At 39.4% G+C, this 14,293-nt stretch overlaps 2 protein-coding genes across 2 annotated transcripts in view; both read left to right on the forward strand.

The window, feature by feature from the left end:
- The window catches only part of LOC124154588 (A disintegrin and metalloproteinase with thrombospondin motifs 20-like), a 273,213-nt gene that overhangs the window by 181,984 nt on the left and 76,936 nt on the right, over positions 1-14,293 (forward strand). The gene's annotated exons all lie outside the window — the stretch shown is intronic.
- On the forward strand, positions 5,559-8,685 carry LOC124154184 (piggyBac transposable element-derived protein 4-like). The gene is made up of 2 exons (XM_046527752.1): positions 5,559-7,062; positions 8,552-8,685. Exons 1-2 carry the CDS (start codon positions 5,559-5,561, stop codon positions 8,683-8,685), a joined length of 1,638 nt encoding a protein of 545 aa, XP_046383708.1.

Genomic DNA, 14,293 nt, shown 5'->3' on the forward strand with positions numbered 1-14,293 from the left:
TATAATCCTTGATAGCGCTTTCTCGTATTTTTCATCTTATAGATGAATCATCTTCGACCCTATTTAACATCCGTTATTTCCTCAATAAGGCATCTGTGTCTAATGTATGTTTGACATATTCTCAGCATTCCCACCCCAGTTCAGCGTCAAATTGTGATGAAGATACATTTATTTTTCAACCGATGGTAGTTTTTCCTTCTCGCGACAAATTTCTGGTTTAAAACTTACTTGATCTCTGTTTCAGATTTTGAGGGTATGTAGAGTGAAACTTGGTCAATATTTTCTCGTGTCGGAATAGTAAAATACATATCTGAAATAATACTGAGGAAAATTTTTCATTTTTGTAGTAGAAGTTTGAGAGGGGGCACTCTAGTTTTAGCTTGAGGGAAGCTATCGGTCATGGAAAAAATCAATCGATTCAAATAATAAAATATCGTCTTATATTTTTAATGCAGCTATAATTTTGCTATTACAGCTTTCTCAATCCTTTTATGAATGTTTTTTTTTGATATGTCAGAAAATGTTTTCAGTTAGGTCGTAAAGAAACGTGACCGTAAGCCCTCATTCTCTTCATTATTGAAATTAGAGACGAAAATATGATCATGTATGATCATCTATGATCATTAAACATTCTACTCCGGAGAGCTATCGATTTGGATAAGACGAATCAAGTAAGTGGGCTATGGGGTAGCCAGGACTTTCGTTCGGGCGAGGAAGGGGTCGAAAACCACGGTGAAAATATTTGAAAAACAGGGTAGTACCATGGAGTAAGTATATATAGAGGGCTCACCGCACGTACAAAAATCGTATACGTTTTTGGTGTAGTTCTAGAGCAGTTAACCAGACGTCACTAGAAGAATTTAGGCAATTTTTTAAATTTGCTCGTTCCACAAGTCTAAAAATATATTCTGGAGCAGAAAGGGTTGATACGTTTAGTGGACACAGTAATTATTCGATTTTGTTTGTAACAATTGTTATAAAAAATATTTTCTCGAATTTCGGCTAGTTACTTGACTTTTCCGAGTTTATATTCCTAATCCATTTTCCGGCAGACTGTTCTTAGTATAAAGTTGAAACTTGCAGGAAATGTTTATAGCAGATTTTTTTCCGTACTGGTAAACTTTTATTTGTTCATAACTCAGTTTAAACGTTGTTATGTGTGTTTATATATCTTTCGGACGAAAAATCTGGAATTATGCAGGGTAAAAATCAATCGCCTGCTAACTTTCGTATCTTACGATATAGGTCCGCGTATTAAATTTGGAAAAAAACTATAAATTTATTTCTGGTGAAAGAATTGTAACTTTATCTCGATTACAACGGGAGTTATGAATTTTTAATGAACGCACCTCGTCAGGCTTTCCTTACTGGCCTGGGTCCACGCTGAAAGCTCCCGCCTCCCAAGGATATCGTTTTGCCATCAGATAGGTTGGCGAGGTGAGGGTTTTGTTTTGACGAGGAAGAGATTTTCCGTGAGGGAAGATCTTTTCGTTTCAAGAGACAATATAAATCTTATTGATGGTCATCGCATCGTTGAACGATCAACATATCGAATGAAATACATTTCGCGTAGTGTGCTTAAGAACTTCAGTTAGGAAATACCTCACTTTGGTGAAGCGTAAATGCTATTTACAACACCAAGTGCCGGAATATTACAATAAAAAGGGAATGCGAGATTGGATCTCTACACTGAACATCAAATGCACTGTTTGCCTGTCGCTAACGGTCATAGCCTCTTCACCACAGTTGGTAACTAAAGCTTAAAAGTATTTTGTAATGAATTCTTAACCGCGCAGCTGCAAACGAACACAAAGAGGCATGGATCAGCAGAAGAATTTTTAGGAATAGGGGTGGTCGGTGTCCTTGATTTGTTTGCTCGCTAGCGGGATGAGTAATGCCCCATTCTGTTACCACGTCGAAAATCGAAAGGTTTCTTTTGGCTCTACCAAATTTCTACTTCGGGTCTTACGTATGGGGCCAGGGACCATCTAATGCATGTTTTTGTTTTTCCTTGAGACTTAATTCTGATCATAGTTGTGATAATCGTCGTCTCGTCAATAACAAGATGCATGGTCGTTTGAGGAAAGTTTTGTTTTAATATTGTGTCGGTTTACTTTTAGTTGAGGTTCTGAAAAGTAAAACAAATAGCGGCTGCTACCACGCCCGGGTTTACTCATTGCTTTAATTCTTGCAGTCGGGAAATAAATCCCTTCTGCCAGGGGCCGAAAAACGAAATATCCAAAGATACATTTTACGCGGTGATCATTTACACATCAATATCAAATGGAGTATTTTTAGTATGTTCAGAATGTAAGTTGTTGCGGCACTAAAAAAATATGGCTGCCCGATCTCTGCTTCAATGTAGTGTGGAGGATATTGCAAGCGAAATACTCCGTCCGTCGGATGAGACGCTAAGCCGTGGTCCCCTTGGCTCGTTCTTGGTTTGGCTTGGTTCGTTGAGAGAAAGAAGGCTAATGCCGACGTTCGGTTCCTCTCCACCCTTCCTTCCATACCCCTCCCCCATGGCTCAAATGACCTCAGCTGCCGGTCGCCTCCTCCAAATACCATGCCATACCAATATTACATTTACATCATGTTCATTGAAATTAATTCTTTGGAGTTTATAGAAAATTTAGCGGCAATACATCGCGTATGAATATAGCAATGTAGGCCATGAATAGCTGAAATAGAACACACCTTAGATCGACACATTTAATCCTTTGATTTATTGATTGCCATGAGCTCCTCATACTTACTTTACGCTATTTCATCCAGCAGCTGAGATTCTCTTCCTTTTGTCATCATCAGTTAATTACTGAGTAAATACTGGGGTTAGGGCTTGTTTGTATCGAAATTCAGAAATGAATTGATAGTTTAAATAATTCTTTTATTCTGCTTTATTTACTTAGTCACGTATTAAGATTCTGTTGCACATATTTACTATAAATTTGACAATATGTTTATTTTTTGTTTCACCTGTGAAGCAGATGGGGTCAGCCACTAACAATTCCTTTTTATCATACATTGAAAAAGTAAATTTATAGTGAACATTAAATGTTCATTACATTCCTCAGGCTCAATTTTCATCTTTAAATTAAGGAACCGCTCTGCTTTTGAAAGCATCGACTTTCTCAATTTTCTTTTATGAGGTTCATCACGGAATTGATTTCTGAAAATTAACAGAGCTTTTTTACAGATTTTGATGAACCTCTTTGAAGGACAAAGCAAACCCTCAGCATCCTTAGGTATTCCGGGAAATGTTCTTTCCAGGATTGATATTTGACTCCTGTCCTCAATTGTTTTCTTCCCAGAAATTTTTTTTTGCAGTAAATGCATTCACTTTTGAGCAGGAGCCTCTTAAGGAGATATCCAGCAAAGTAAACGATTGAGCAATGCTCCAAAGCATCTGCGTTAATTTCCACTGTGTTATCTGAGACAAATGACGAACCACTTGACCTGTCATCTTCCTCCTTCACTGTCTCTTGATCTGCTGATGGCATGATACTACTATTGGTTCAGTGCTAGCATCCAGGTGCAACATTGCGTCATCATCATCTTCATAGCTTGATGTTTTTGGTGGTTTTAAAATATTTTTCACGGACAGAATCCTGTATGATGTTCTAAAAACTTTCACAGTGGGGTTTCTGTTGAATCCACCCCTCTGTCTAATAGATGAAAAAAAGTTTTCCAGTGCATCTTGATTAAGACGTGCTGTTAAAATATATCGAGAGTTAATTAGCATATGAAGCTAAAATGGCATTTATTGTTAACAGAAACCATCTAAGCAAGGTGGACGTGTTGCACCTTTTTTCTTTAAATTCTCGAATGTCTTTAGTCCCTTTTCCAAAATGAGGAAAATATTAGCATAAAGGCACCTCTTATTTGGGTTTTCTGAATAAAGACATTTACAATTTAGAGCATCAAATAAGTCATTAATAAAATGAATAAAATCAGCTGTTGGAAGTGCAGATGCCAACTTTGAATTACCCAATGCCACACTTGAACGGATATCTGCAGCCACAGAAAAGCTTAGTACTTGCGTTGCTAGCCGCACAACCATTTTTTGGAATTGATTAGGCCATATGTGAGCAGGTGAGAAATTACCATAATGCTCTTGTTGAGGAACTAGAGGAATCTAATTTGTACACCTGGCGAACATTTTCAAACGAGAGAATTTCATTGTCTAGTATAAAATCATTTGTCAAGAAATCATTTCTTAGGGATTTTACAAGATGTGGAACATCATGCATACAAAATATCTTCCTTTTACCCTCTTCAAAATAAGGTTTCTCAGGCGAAACACCCAACTGGGACATGGCCTTACGGTTTGTACTTGCCTGGTCACAAACAAATGCTCTAGGCTCCAATTTAATGGACACCAGTTGTAATATTACTTCACTTAGCAGCTTCTTTATTGTAGCACCACGAAGTCCATGCTCGGATATGAAATATCCTATTGGCAGTTTCCACTGGTGAATAAGTCCCCTCACCAAAAACACTCCCGCAAACTTCCCCAATTTCTTAGTTCTCCCAAGATGTCCCATATCCTCAAACCCCTCTATTATGTCCATTGCAGATGAATATTCTAAATGTGACTTTATCGACATTTCATCAAAAAGAATAACACATTCACGACACATATCGGTCATTGTGGCAACCTTAACCCTTTGACTACCAACGGGACATATATGTACCACAAAGGAGTATTGAGATACCAATGGGGCAAAAGCTTTGGAAAAACCCATATGTTTTTGTCCCAATGGTTGTTTTGGTACCAATTGTTATTTAGGTTGAATTTCCGGCAACAGGTAGCAGCATCTACCTTACTTTAGTGAAATACCTTTTGGTCGTCACCCGTTAGCTCTCCAGTGAACTTACGCTCGTACTGAATATTCTTTATTTTGTAAAGTTATACTTCTCATTTTTATAGTATGCACATATCATAATCATTTGACAGCATTCATTTTACGTGAAGAATTATCAATTTCGCATCCACTGAAATTAGAGTGGCATTTATGAATATATTTTACTGTACAACATGTCATTATGGGAACTCTACATGTCAGTGTGCATCTGTATCTTCTAATCGAGTACCAGTGTGCAACTATATCTTCCTTCCCGACTCCTCTATCCATTTGGTAAGTAAGCTTTCGCTAATATTTGCTGATGTAGTACCTAACCTATGGATAAATTTTCTGTTTTGATTCATGTATTTTCTCTGCACCAGGTTTTACCAGCTAAAGGATCGTGTGGACATCACAAAACGTATTCTTCTCCTGTGATTTCAGCCCATGTTCATTTCATGGTAAATGAAAACCTTATATGATTTATATTGTTTTTATCATCATGAATGTTTTTTTACACAAATTTTAACTCTCTTTCAGATCATTGAATGCTATCCAGTGTTTTTCCTTTGTTGCCCTTTTGACCTATGTCAAAAGTTCAGTGTATGCAGTTCATCTCAACCCGCAAGAGTAAGTAAAGAAGAATATATTGTAATAATTTCACAATATCCAATTTTATAATCAACAGAATTTTTTTATTTTTAGACGTGAAAAATGAGCAATAAAAGGAAATATTCTGAAGCAGAGCTTTGCCAAATACTGGATGAATCTGAAGAAGAATATTTTTCGGACGACTCATCAGATGGGGAATATCAGCCCGAACATGAAAGTAGTACAGAGAGTGATAGTGACTGCTCTGGAGTGAGTCAGGATGCTGAGGACAGTTCGTTAGAAGCTCATGGTGTCAATCTCCTGCACGGGGTGAGTGGCGATGAGGTTCATTATCCGGCTTCATCTAAAAAAAAGGTTTCTAGTGAAATATGCTGGTCTCCACCGAAGGTATTATTTATTCCTAGACACACTGTGACATTACATCGTAGAACAGCCTCATTATGCAACTTGGATATGTCATCTGTCGAAATGGCATACTTTCTAAAAGTGTTTCCTCGAAGTTTGATCATTTTTATCAGCCAGTGTACTAACAAACGTTTGGATATATTACGCAAGAAGAAAAATTTGGTCAATCTCTGTGAAACTGATCCAGGGGAGATATTGTTAGTTCTTGGATGCATGCTCGTGATGAGCTACAATAAAGTTCCAAGCATTTCGGACTATTGGTCGCATAATCCTTCCTTGGGAAATGAGGCAATCAAAGGAGCCATTTCACGAAACAGGTTTCAACTGCTTATATCAAAGCTCTACTTCACAGATCCTGAGCAACCTGCCAGCTCCTCAAAGACATACTATATTGATGAGGTAATATCTTGCCTAAAACATACATTTTCCAAGGCTAGAGATGAAAGCCCCTACCAGAGCATTGACGAATCTATGACGAAATTCAAGGGCAGGTCAGCTCTAAAGCAATATCTTCCCCTCAAGCCTATAAAACGAGGAATAAAAATTTGGGAGCGCTGTGATGCAATGACTGGATATGCATATGATTTGAATGTATACTCTGGCAAGGAATTGGGACAAGACCTACCGGAGAGTTCCACTCTGGGGGAAAGAGTTGTCTTATCTCTAACAAAAACAATCAGAAATCCAGATGTTACTCTTGTTTTTGATAGGTTTTTCACGAGCGTGCATCTACTAAATAGTATTCAATATCCAGCAGTAGGTACTGCTATTAGTACAAGAAAAAATATGCCGAAATTTCAAGGGAAATTGAAAAGAGGGGAATTCGAATTTCTTGCAAATCACCAACGAACAATGGCAGCCCGGTGGCAGGATAGCAAAGAAGTAACTGTTCTCAGTAATTGCCATGATGCAACAGTGAATACAGCAAACCGAAAGCAAAAGGATGGAAGAAAAGTAAAGGTAGACTGTCCAGAATTAATTTGCTTCTATAATAAATACATGGGAGGAGTAGATCTTTCAGACCAGAAGGTGGGCGTGTATGACTTCGATAGGCGATCTAATAAGTGGTGGAAAAAAGTATTTTATAAGGTACTTATGTTAGCAGTGGTAAATTCATGGATTTTGTATATGGACACAACCAAAAAGGATGTAAGGCTATTGCAGTTCATCGTGCCTTTGGCAGAAAAAATGATGGCAATGGGTAAGGAACAAAGCAAAGTAAAACGGAAGCGATGCAGAGGCAGACCATCAAAAATAGCAAAGCTTATGCTGAACGTCGGTGATAACCTTCCCGTTGAGGGAAATACAAGGAGACGGTGCATGAGATGTGCACAGAACAAAGTAGAAAAGAGAACAAAAACTCTGTGCACAATGTGTCAAGTGCCACTCTGTAGACAATGTTTCACTTCCTATCACACATAGCAATTGTATTCCCGGTTTACTCTGTCTTTTGAAACTTATAAATGTAATTCCCTTTTCAGTGACTACAATATAATTAGAACTGACATTGTCTGCTGAAACTATTGAGCATTTTTGGATATAATGAATATTTGTTTTATGTGTACCAGTATAATTACTTTCAATCATTTCCTCTTATTTGTAACAAAATTGTTATGTTGATATTTGAAAGAGATTTGTGGGAGTATCTTTCAGCTTTGAGTATCAATCTACAAAAAAAACATCAAGATGTATAGCTAATAAATACTTTGAAAACATCATGGTGTTTTTGCTTTTAGAATGGATTGTTACGGGAATATACAGCCAAAAATCTAACGACCATTGGGACGCATGCATCCCACCCTCTAAGACCAGTGGGACACATATGTCCCACCCTGTAAGACCAGTGGGACACATATGTCCCACGCCGTAATACCAGTGGGACACATATGTCCCACCCCTCCATCTCCGCCCCCCCTGATCAAAAGTTCATAATATTGAATGAATATCTTCATTGGAGTAAACAAATCGAAAATATAATGAAAAAGAGCAAGAAATATAAAGGAAAAAAAAAGGTAGTCAAAGGGTTAAGTTTCAGCTGCTGAATGAAAAACTCATCCCTGGCATGCATTTTGTGGAGCCCCCAATCCAGCGCCTAAGTGTTTGGATAGCTGGAAGCTCCAACCTTTCGAGAAGGAATCTATAGGTGGAAGGTGACTTGAAATACAAGGATATAGCCAAATCTTTCTCTTCTTTCTTCCAAGGTTGCCTTTTGCCATGACGAAACTGCATTCGCACAAACAACTGCGCCTCTTTCGTTTTGAAGTTTTCTCGCACAAGAAGGTGATGTAAATTTTCTGAAGATCTCACTTTCTTTTTCATTTCGCGTTTATATTTCCTCAGCCTAGAAATTGACGCATGCATGCGAGCTTTCTTCTTTTTGTACTTTGCTATATCACTTCGAAGTTTCTTTTTCCTGGGTGTTTCTTTTTTGAATGTAAGTTGGTCGGATGCCTGAAATGTGTTTTCAAGTGTGATATTTTCATTTGATGCTTTTGGTGAATCAGTGATGTTCCACATAGAATTTATGCTTGTAATTATGGACGGAGAATATTTTGGTGAATTACTGGTAGCCCACAACGATTTTCGTGATTTGCGCATTGAATCTGGTCGCAAAGAGGTTGAATGGCTTGTTGTAGGTGTAACATAATGAATCATTGTGTCTGTATCTCTTGTGATTTTTGGTGTTGCAGGTTCTGTGGGCTCATTGAATGTTCATAGTGGTTGTTTCTCAATAGAAGTGGAATTTGGGGAAGCGATAATGTTCTCTGCACATGGCACAGTGGGACTTCCTCCAACTTCATATTTCTCTGCAATTACCGTATGACCCTGATCACAGGGAAGGGGAATCGCTCCTTTCACCAGTCAGCCGCTAGGCAGTACATCCCTACTGGAGAAGTGCTTCCCACAAACATTCTTCTTATGCAGACTCTTGGGTGACAAATTAAGCAGATCTGGATTTCCTGCGGAAAAATCAGGAATTATAAGCAAAAGTTATCTCATGCAAACTTTTGGTAGAAAACATTGAAACTTAACATGATAAATGAATGGAAGATGTTTTATTCAGTCATTACGCAATGAGTTTTTGATTCCCAGTGAAGACATAATTAAATATATATGCTTTTGTTATGGATGAGGAAGGGCAAAGGCAGATCACGCTTCAACCAAGTAAGCTATAATTTTACTATCATCTCTTAAAATTTTCATCGTCAACTTGCATTGCCAAAAGGATATCAGTAACTGGAATGGAATTTTTTCTGACCTGGATTACTGTACTTTAATACAATTCTACTATTCTAAATCACAAACTATGATAATTCATGAATTGCAATTATTCGTACAATAAAGAAATAGGTAGTGAAATAGCCGGCTAGGATAGCAAACTTACCAGAATGTACGATCCATTTGCTTCTTCTTTCATTATCAGTCAATGGAAATTTGTAGAATCGAACGTCAGGGTTACTGTAGCGTTTGGAACTGCAGGCATAGTAATGCCACTTTTAACCAGCCATTGTTGATCGCCAGAGAAAGGGAAAAGTTGTTCAAGCACAAGAATGACCGGGTTTGGTAAGTCCGGTAAGACTTTCCCTGCTACTGCTGGATTCTAAAAAGGAGAATACGTTATATAACATCATTTCAGCACAATTCTACAATTTATGTTGATAATATCGCTGGTTTGCAAAACTTTTTTCTGTAGATCTTTCCTCCGTTCTATACTTCTCCTTCTAGATGCAATTTCCTCACCTACCTAGCTTTCATAAGTCTTTTAAATATCACTTGCATCAGTGGCGGATGCATATGGGGGCGCAGGGGAGGCGCGCCCCTCCTTGCGGGGCTGACCGCATTGCCTATCATTGCAGAACCATAATTGTAACTTTTTTACATCATAAGATAGCATTGTCTTCTATAAGCGTATAATCAGTTTTAATTAAACTTTAAATAAATGTTTAACAGTGCATGTAACTTGATTATTTTTCATTATGATAAAAGTATTGATAGCTCAAAATATCTTTTGCGCCCTCCCCCCTCGAGTTTTTTCTGTATTCGTTAATCTGTGGCATTTCACGAGCACTAGATTGTGGTCTGAATTTGCATCCACCACAGGGTATTTCCGCGAGTTTTTCACTCTTTCAGTATATATGATACCGAGATGTAGTCTATCTGATCTCACCAGGACTCTTCCATGTAAACCTCCACCCGTTATGATGATTTAACCACGTGTTTGTTATGAATGACTTGCTTCTCCTGCAAAACTCTGCTGCTTTCTTTCCCCTGTCGTTCCGCCTTCCTAGTCCCAAATCTCCTATTTTGTATCCATCCCTCCCTTCCCCGTCTGAGGCGTGTCAGTCCCCCGCCACTACTACACTTTTCTTACCCGGGGTTTCTCTAATTATTTCCTCGAGCTGTTCATACATATCATCTACTTTTTCTACTCTATGATTGCTAGTGGTTAAGTAAACTTGAATCATCACAAGGTTCGTGAGTCGCGCCTCAATTTCCACAACCAGAACCCTATCGCTTACCTGATGTATGCCTATAATCGTCGATGTCCTGCCTACCAATTTATATAGCCCTAAATATATAGATTTTACAAATAACAATTAATATCAATCGGAGCAAACTTATTCGCATAAAAAATAAACTTAATGACAGACTGTAGTTCGTAACAATCTATCGTCTACCAAGAATGTGTGCGTCGCCAACAATAAGCTTGCTAATATGGTATCGTTCAAGCGACGGGAAGGGGGAAGGACAACCAAAAATGTGGCCACAGGTTCATCAGGAAACACTGAAGAGTAGCCACAAATCACGACCTCTGTCAAATAATTGATTACGTCGAATCCATTTATTTCGTTTACCGTAACTTCAAAGCCGAAAATATCAAGAAAGATACCGAAAGAATTAAGGAAAAATCTGGTTTTTGATGGAAGTGACGGAGAATTAGATGGTATTGATGGCCAAGGTTACTTGGAGGACTGAAGTATTGAATTTATTGAAGTTTTATGAGTTTAAATCCACCTTCTTCATATTGTAGTCACTCTTTTTATCATTCTTTCTTTTGATTTAAAATTGAAAAAGGATTATCTTTGAATAATTTGTGCTCTGATGGGATGGAAAATGGTAAAAATTTCATTAGCAAATTTAAATTTACCTGTCATAATGTCCACTTTATTATAAAATACGAAAGATAAATATTTTGAAAAACTATTATCCTTTACCCTTTATCCTTACATTTCATTATCTTTCTCCAAAAATTATTAAAGTATTTACTAAAAGTTTGTTGCGATAATATGGCATGGTAAAAAGGAAAGAGAGTGGAGAAATAACTTCGTAAATACCCGTTGAATAACGACAAAGGCTGCGCGGTGTCATGAAATATCCTTTTTCGCACTCTCCTCCTTGATGAGGGTAAAAAGGAAAACAAATAGCAGAAGAATCCCGTCTGTCTCCTTTCCTTATAACTGTACATGGAAAGCTTTGTAAGAAAACTTAAATCCTTTTCTTAGTATGAGTGTTCCTAATATGCGCCAAATCATGTTCACTAGAGTTACGCGTTCAGTAGCCAAGTAGATCGGTGCAATATTCTTGTAATATCTTCTATTAAGTACTTTGAGTCATTGAAAACTATGTAGAATGCTTATAACGAGGATATTAAATGATTAAGTTCCAAAGAACGTGAAACACACGTGAAACAACGTGTGCACAACTGTGCACAGTGGGCTGAAATCGAAAAAATCTGTCCAAAAATCAAAATTTCGACTTTATCATTTCGCACTGGCAATAGTATATCATCATTTCAGAATGCCCAGCGCATGTAAAACTGAAGTTAATTTTTTTTCAAAATAATTTTTTTTACTTTTATAGCAGGCCACCTTTCCCTTGGGCTACAACCTTGTCGCGGTGGAAAGGCTTGCGCGTTCCTATGACCCCTAGAGCTGCACTGGCGGGATTAATTCTAAATTATTCCCGGTAGGGCCACCCATGCCAGATAGGTCGAAGGGTAGGAGCCAGACGAAAGGTAGTCCACGTGATGATGTCACGTAAAAAACACTGTTGGAATGGAAGTGGGAAACCCTACCAACTATCTCTTCCCTGAACACATGGAGTACAACCAAATGAGCCTCGGAATCTCATCGCCCGGCACCCGTCCGCAAAGGGCGGGTGTCGGGCACGGCAGCGAGATCGGCAAGGTCCTCGGGGTCGCCAACATGCGAAATCCTTGCTGAGACTTATCATCATCATCATCATCATCATCAGCTGCAGCAGCAAAAGAGAAGGAAGAAAAGAAGACCGAGAAGGTGGAGAAGAAGAAGTCGGCTATAAATGTGGGGACGTGGACTGTGAGGACTATGATGAGGGCAGGAAAGTTAGAAAATATCAAAAGGAAAATGGATGAAGGGAGGATAGATATCTTAGGATTATGCGAGGTGAGGTGGAGGGATGGCGGGGACTATTGGAGTGATGGGTATAGGGTTATATATAGTGGAGGGGAAGAGAGCCAGCGAGGGGTAGCTTTAGTATTAAACGGGAAGATGGGTAAGCGTGTGGTAGGTATAGACCAGGTAAGCGATAGGATTCTGGTGGTAGAAATTGAGGCGCGGCCCACCAACCTGGTGGTGGTCCAAGTTTACATGCCCACTAGCAATCATAGGGAAGAAGAAGTAGATGAGGTGTATGAACAGCTCGAGGAAATAATTAGAGACACACCGGGTAAGAAAAATCTGGTAGTGATGGGGGACTGGAATGCCTCAGTGGGGGAAGGGAGGGATGGGCACGAAATAGGAGATTTTGGTCTAGGAATACGAAACGACAGGGGAGAGAAAGCAGCGGAATTTTGTAGGAGAAACAAATTATTCATCACTAACACGTGGTTCAATCATCATAAAGGGCGAAGGTACACGTGGAAAAGTCCAGGGGATGTGGGGAGATATCAAATAGACTACATTATGGTAAGACAGAGGTTTAGGAATAGTGTGAAAAACTCGCGCAGCTTCCCCGCAGCGGATGCGGATTCGGACCACAATCTAGTGCTCATGAAATGCAACGTAAGATTCAAAAGACTTATGAAAGTTAGGAAGGCGAAGAAATGGAACGTAGAAGCCCTGAAGGGGAGTATGAGGAGAGAATATCAGAAACTAGTGGACATTAGAATACGGGAGATTGAAAGTACTAAGACTGTTGAGGAAAGATGGGATAATATTAAAACGGGAATAGTCAAAGCGGCGGAGAAGTCAATTGGTTTCGTTGACAGTAGAAGGATAAGGAAGCCGTGGATAACGGAGGCAATGGTAAATGAAATGGAGGAGAGGAGGAAGTGGAAGAACGTGGACACGGAACAGGGAAAAAGAATGTATAGGGAACTGAATAATCGATTACGACGTGAAACTAAGAGGGCAAGGGAGGCTTGGTGGAAAAGACAGTGTGAGGAAATGGAAAAGTTCCAGAAGGATGGAGAAATAGGCGCGTTGTACGCCAAAGTTAAGTCGCTATCGGGCGGCAAAAGAGGACAAGCCATGTCTAAAATTAAGGGTAAAGATGGGAGGATGCTAACAGAGCGAGAAGAGGTACAGAGTAGATGGAAGGAATACGTGGAGGACCTGTATGACGGAATGAACAGACCAGAGAGATTGACTCTAGAGGAGGAAAGTGCAGTGGAGGATGATAATCTTGGGCCGGGGATATTAGATTCGGAAATAGAGAGAGCACTTCGTGATATGAAGGCTAGGAAAGCAGTAGGCGTGGACAATATCCCGTGTGAGCTGATGAAGAATCTAGGAAAGGAAGGTAAGAATAGGTTTTTCGAACTAGTGCGCAGGATCTATGAGGAGGGATGCTGGCCGGAAGATTTCGTGAAGACGGTTTTAATTCCGCTTCCGAAAAAGAAGAAAGCTGTGGAATACGGAGACTATAGGACTATCAGCTTAATATCGCATGCGGCGAAAGTGGTGCTGAGGATATTGAACAGACGAATGGAGGCGAGGGCAAACGAGTATTTGGGCGAAGATCAATTTGGTTTCAGAAAGGGGATGTCAACTCGTGATGCAATAGCAATAATGAGGTCCCTCGTGGAGAGGAACCTAGAATACGACCAGGACGTATATGCGTGTTTCGTGGATTTTGAAAAAGCGTTTGATAGAGTGAACTGGGTAAAGTTAATGGATATTCTGAAGAGAATAGGTGTAGATTGGAGGGATAGACGACTGATTCGTAATCTGTATATGGCCCAGACTGCGCAAGTGAGGGTAGCGGACGGAGAATCCGGGTGGGCAAGCATTGGCCGAGGTGTGAGGCAAGGCTGTCCTCTATCGCCGCTGCTCTTTAACGTGTACGCTGAAGAGATGGTAAGGGAAGCAGTGGATGAGTTAGAAGCTGGAATAAAAGTGGGAGGAATGATGTTCAAATCAGTGAGATTCGCGGATGATCAGGCGCTGATT

This window comes from Ischnura elegans, chromosome 1, assembly GCF_921293095.1.
Source record: "Ischnura elegans chromosome 1, ioIscEleg1.1, whole genome shotgun sequence".
NCBI classification, from domain to species: Eukaryota; Metazoa; Arthropoda; class Insecta; order Odonata; family Coenagrionidae; genus Ischnura; species Ischnura elegans.

Bases quoted from the DNA above. Each gene is read 5' to 3' on its own strand.
- LOC124154184 (XM_046527752.1), top strand. From the start codon at position 5,559: ATGAGCAATAAAAGGAAATATTCTGAAGCAGAGCTTTGCCAAATACTG. The intron at 7,063-8,551 runs GTAAGGAACAAA...TTGGTGTTGCAG, and splicing joins AGAAAAAATGATGGCAATGG to GTTCTGTGGGCTCATTGAAT.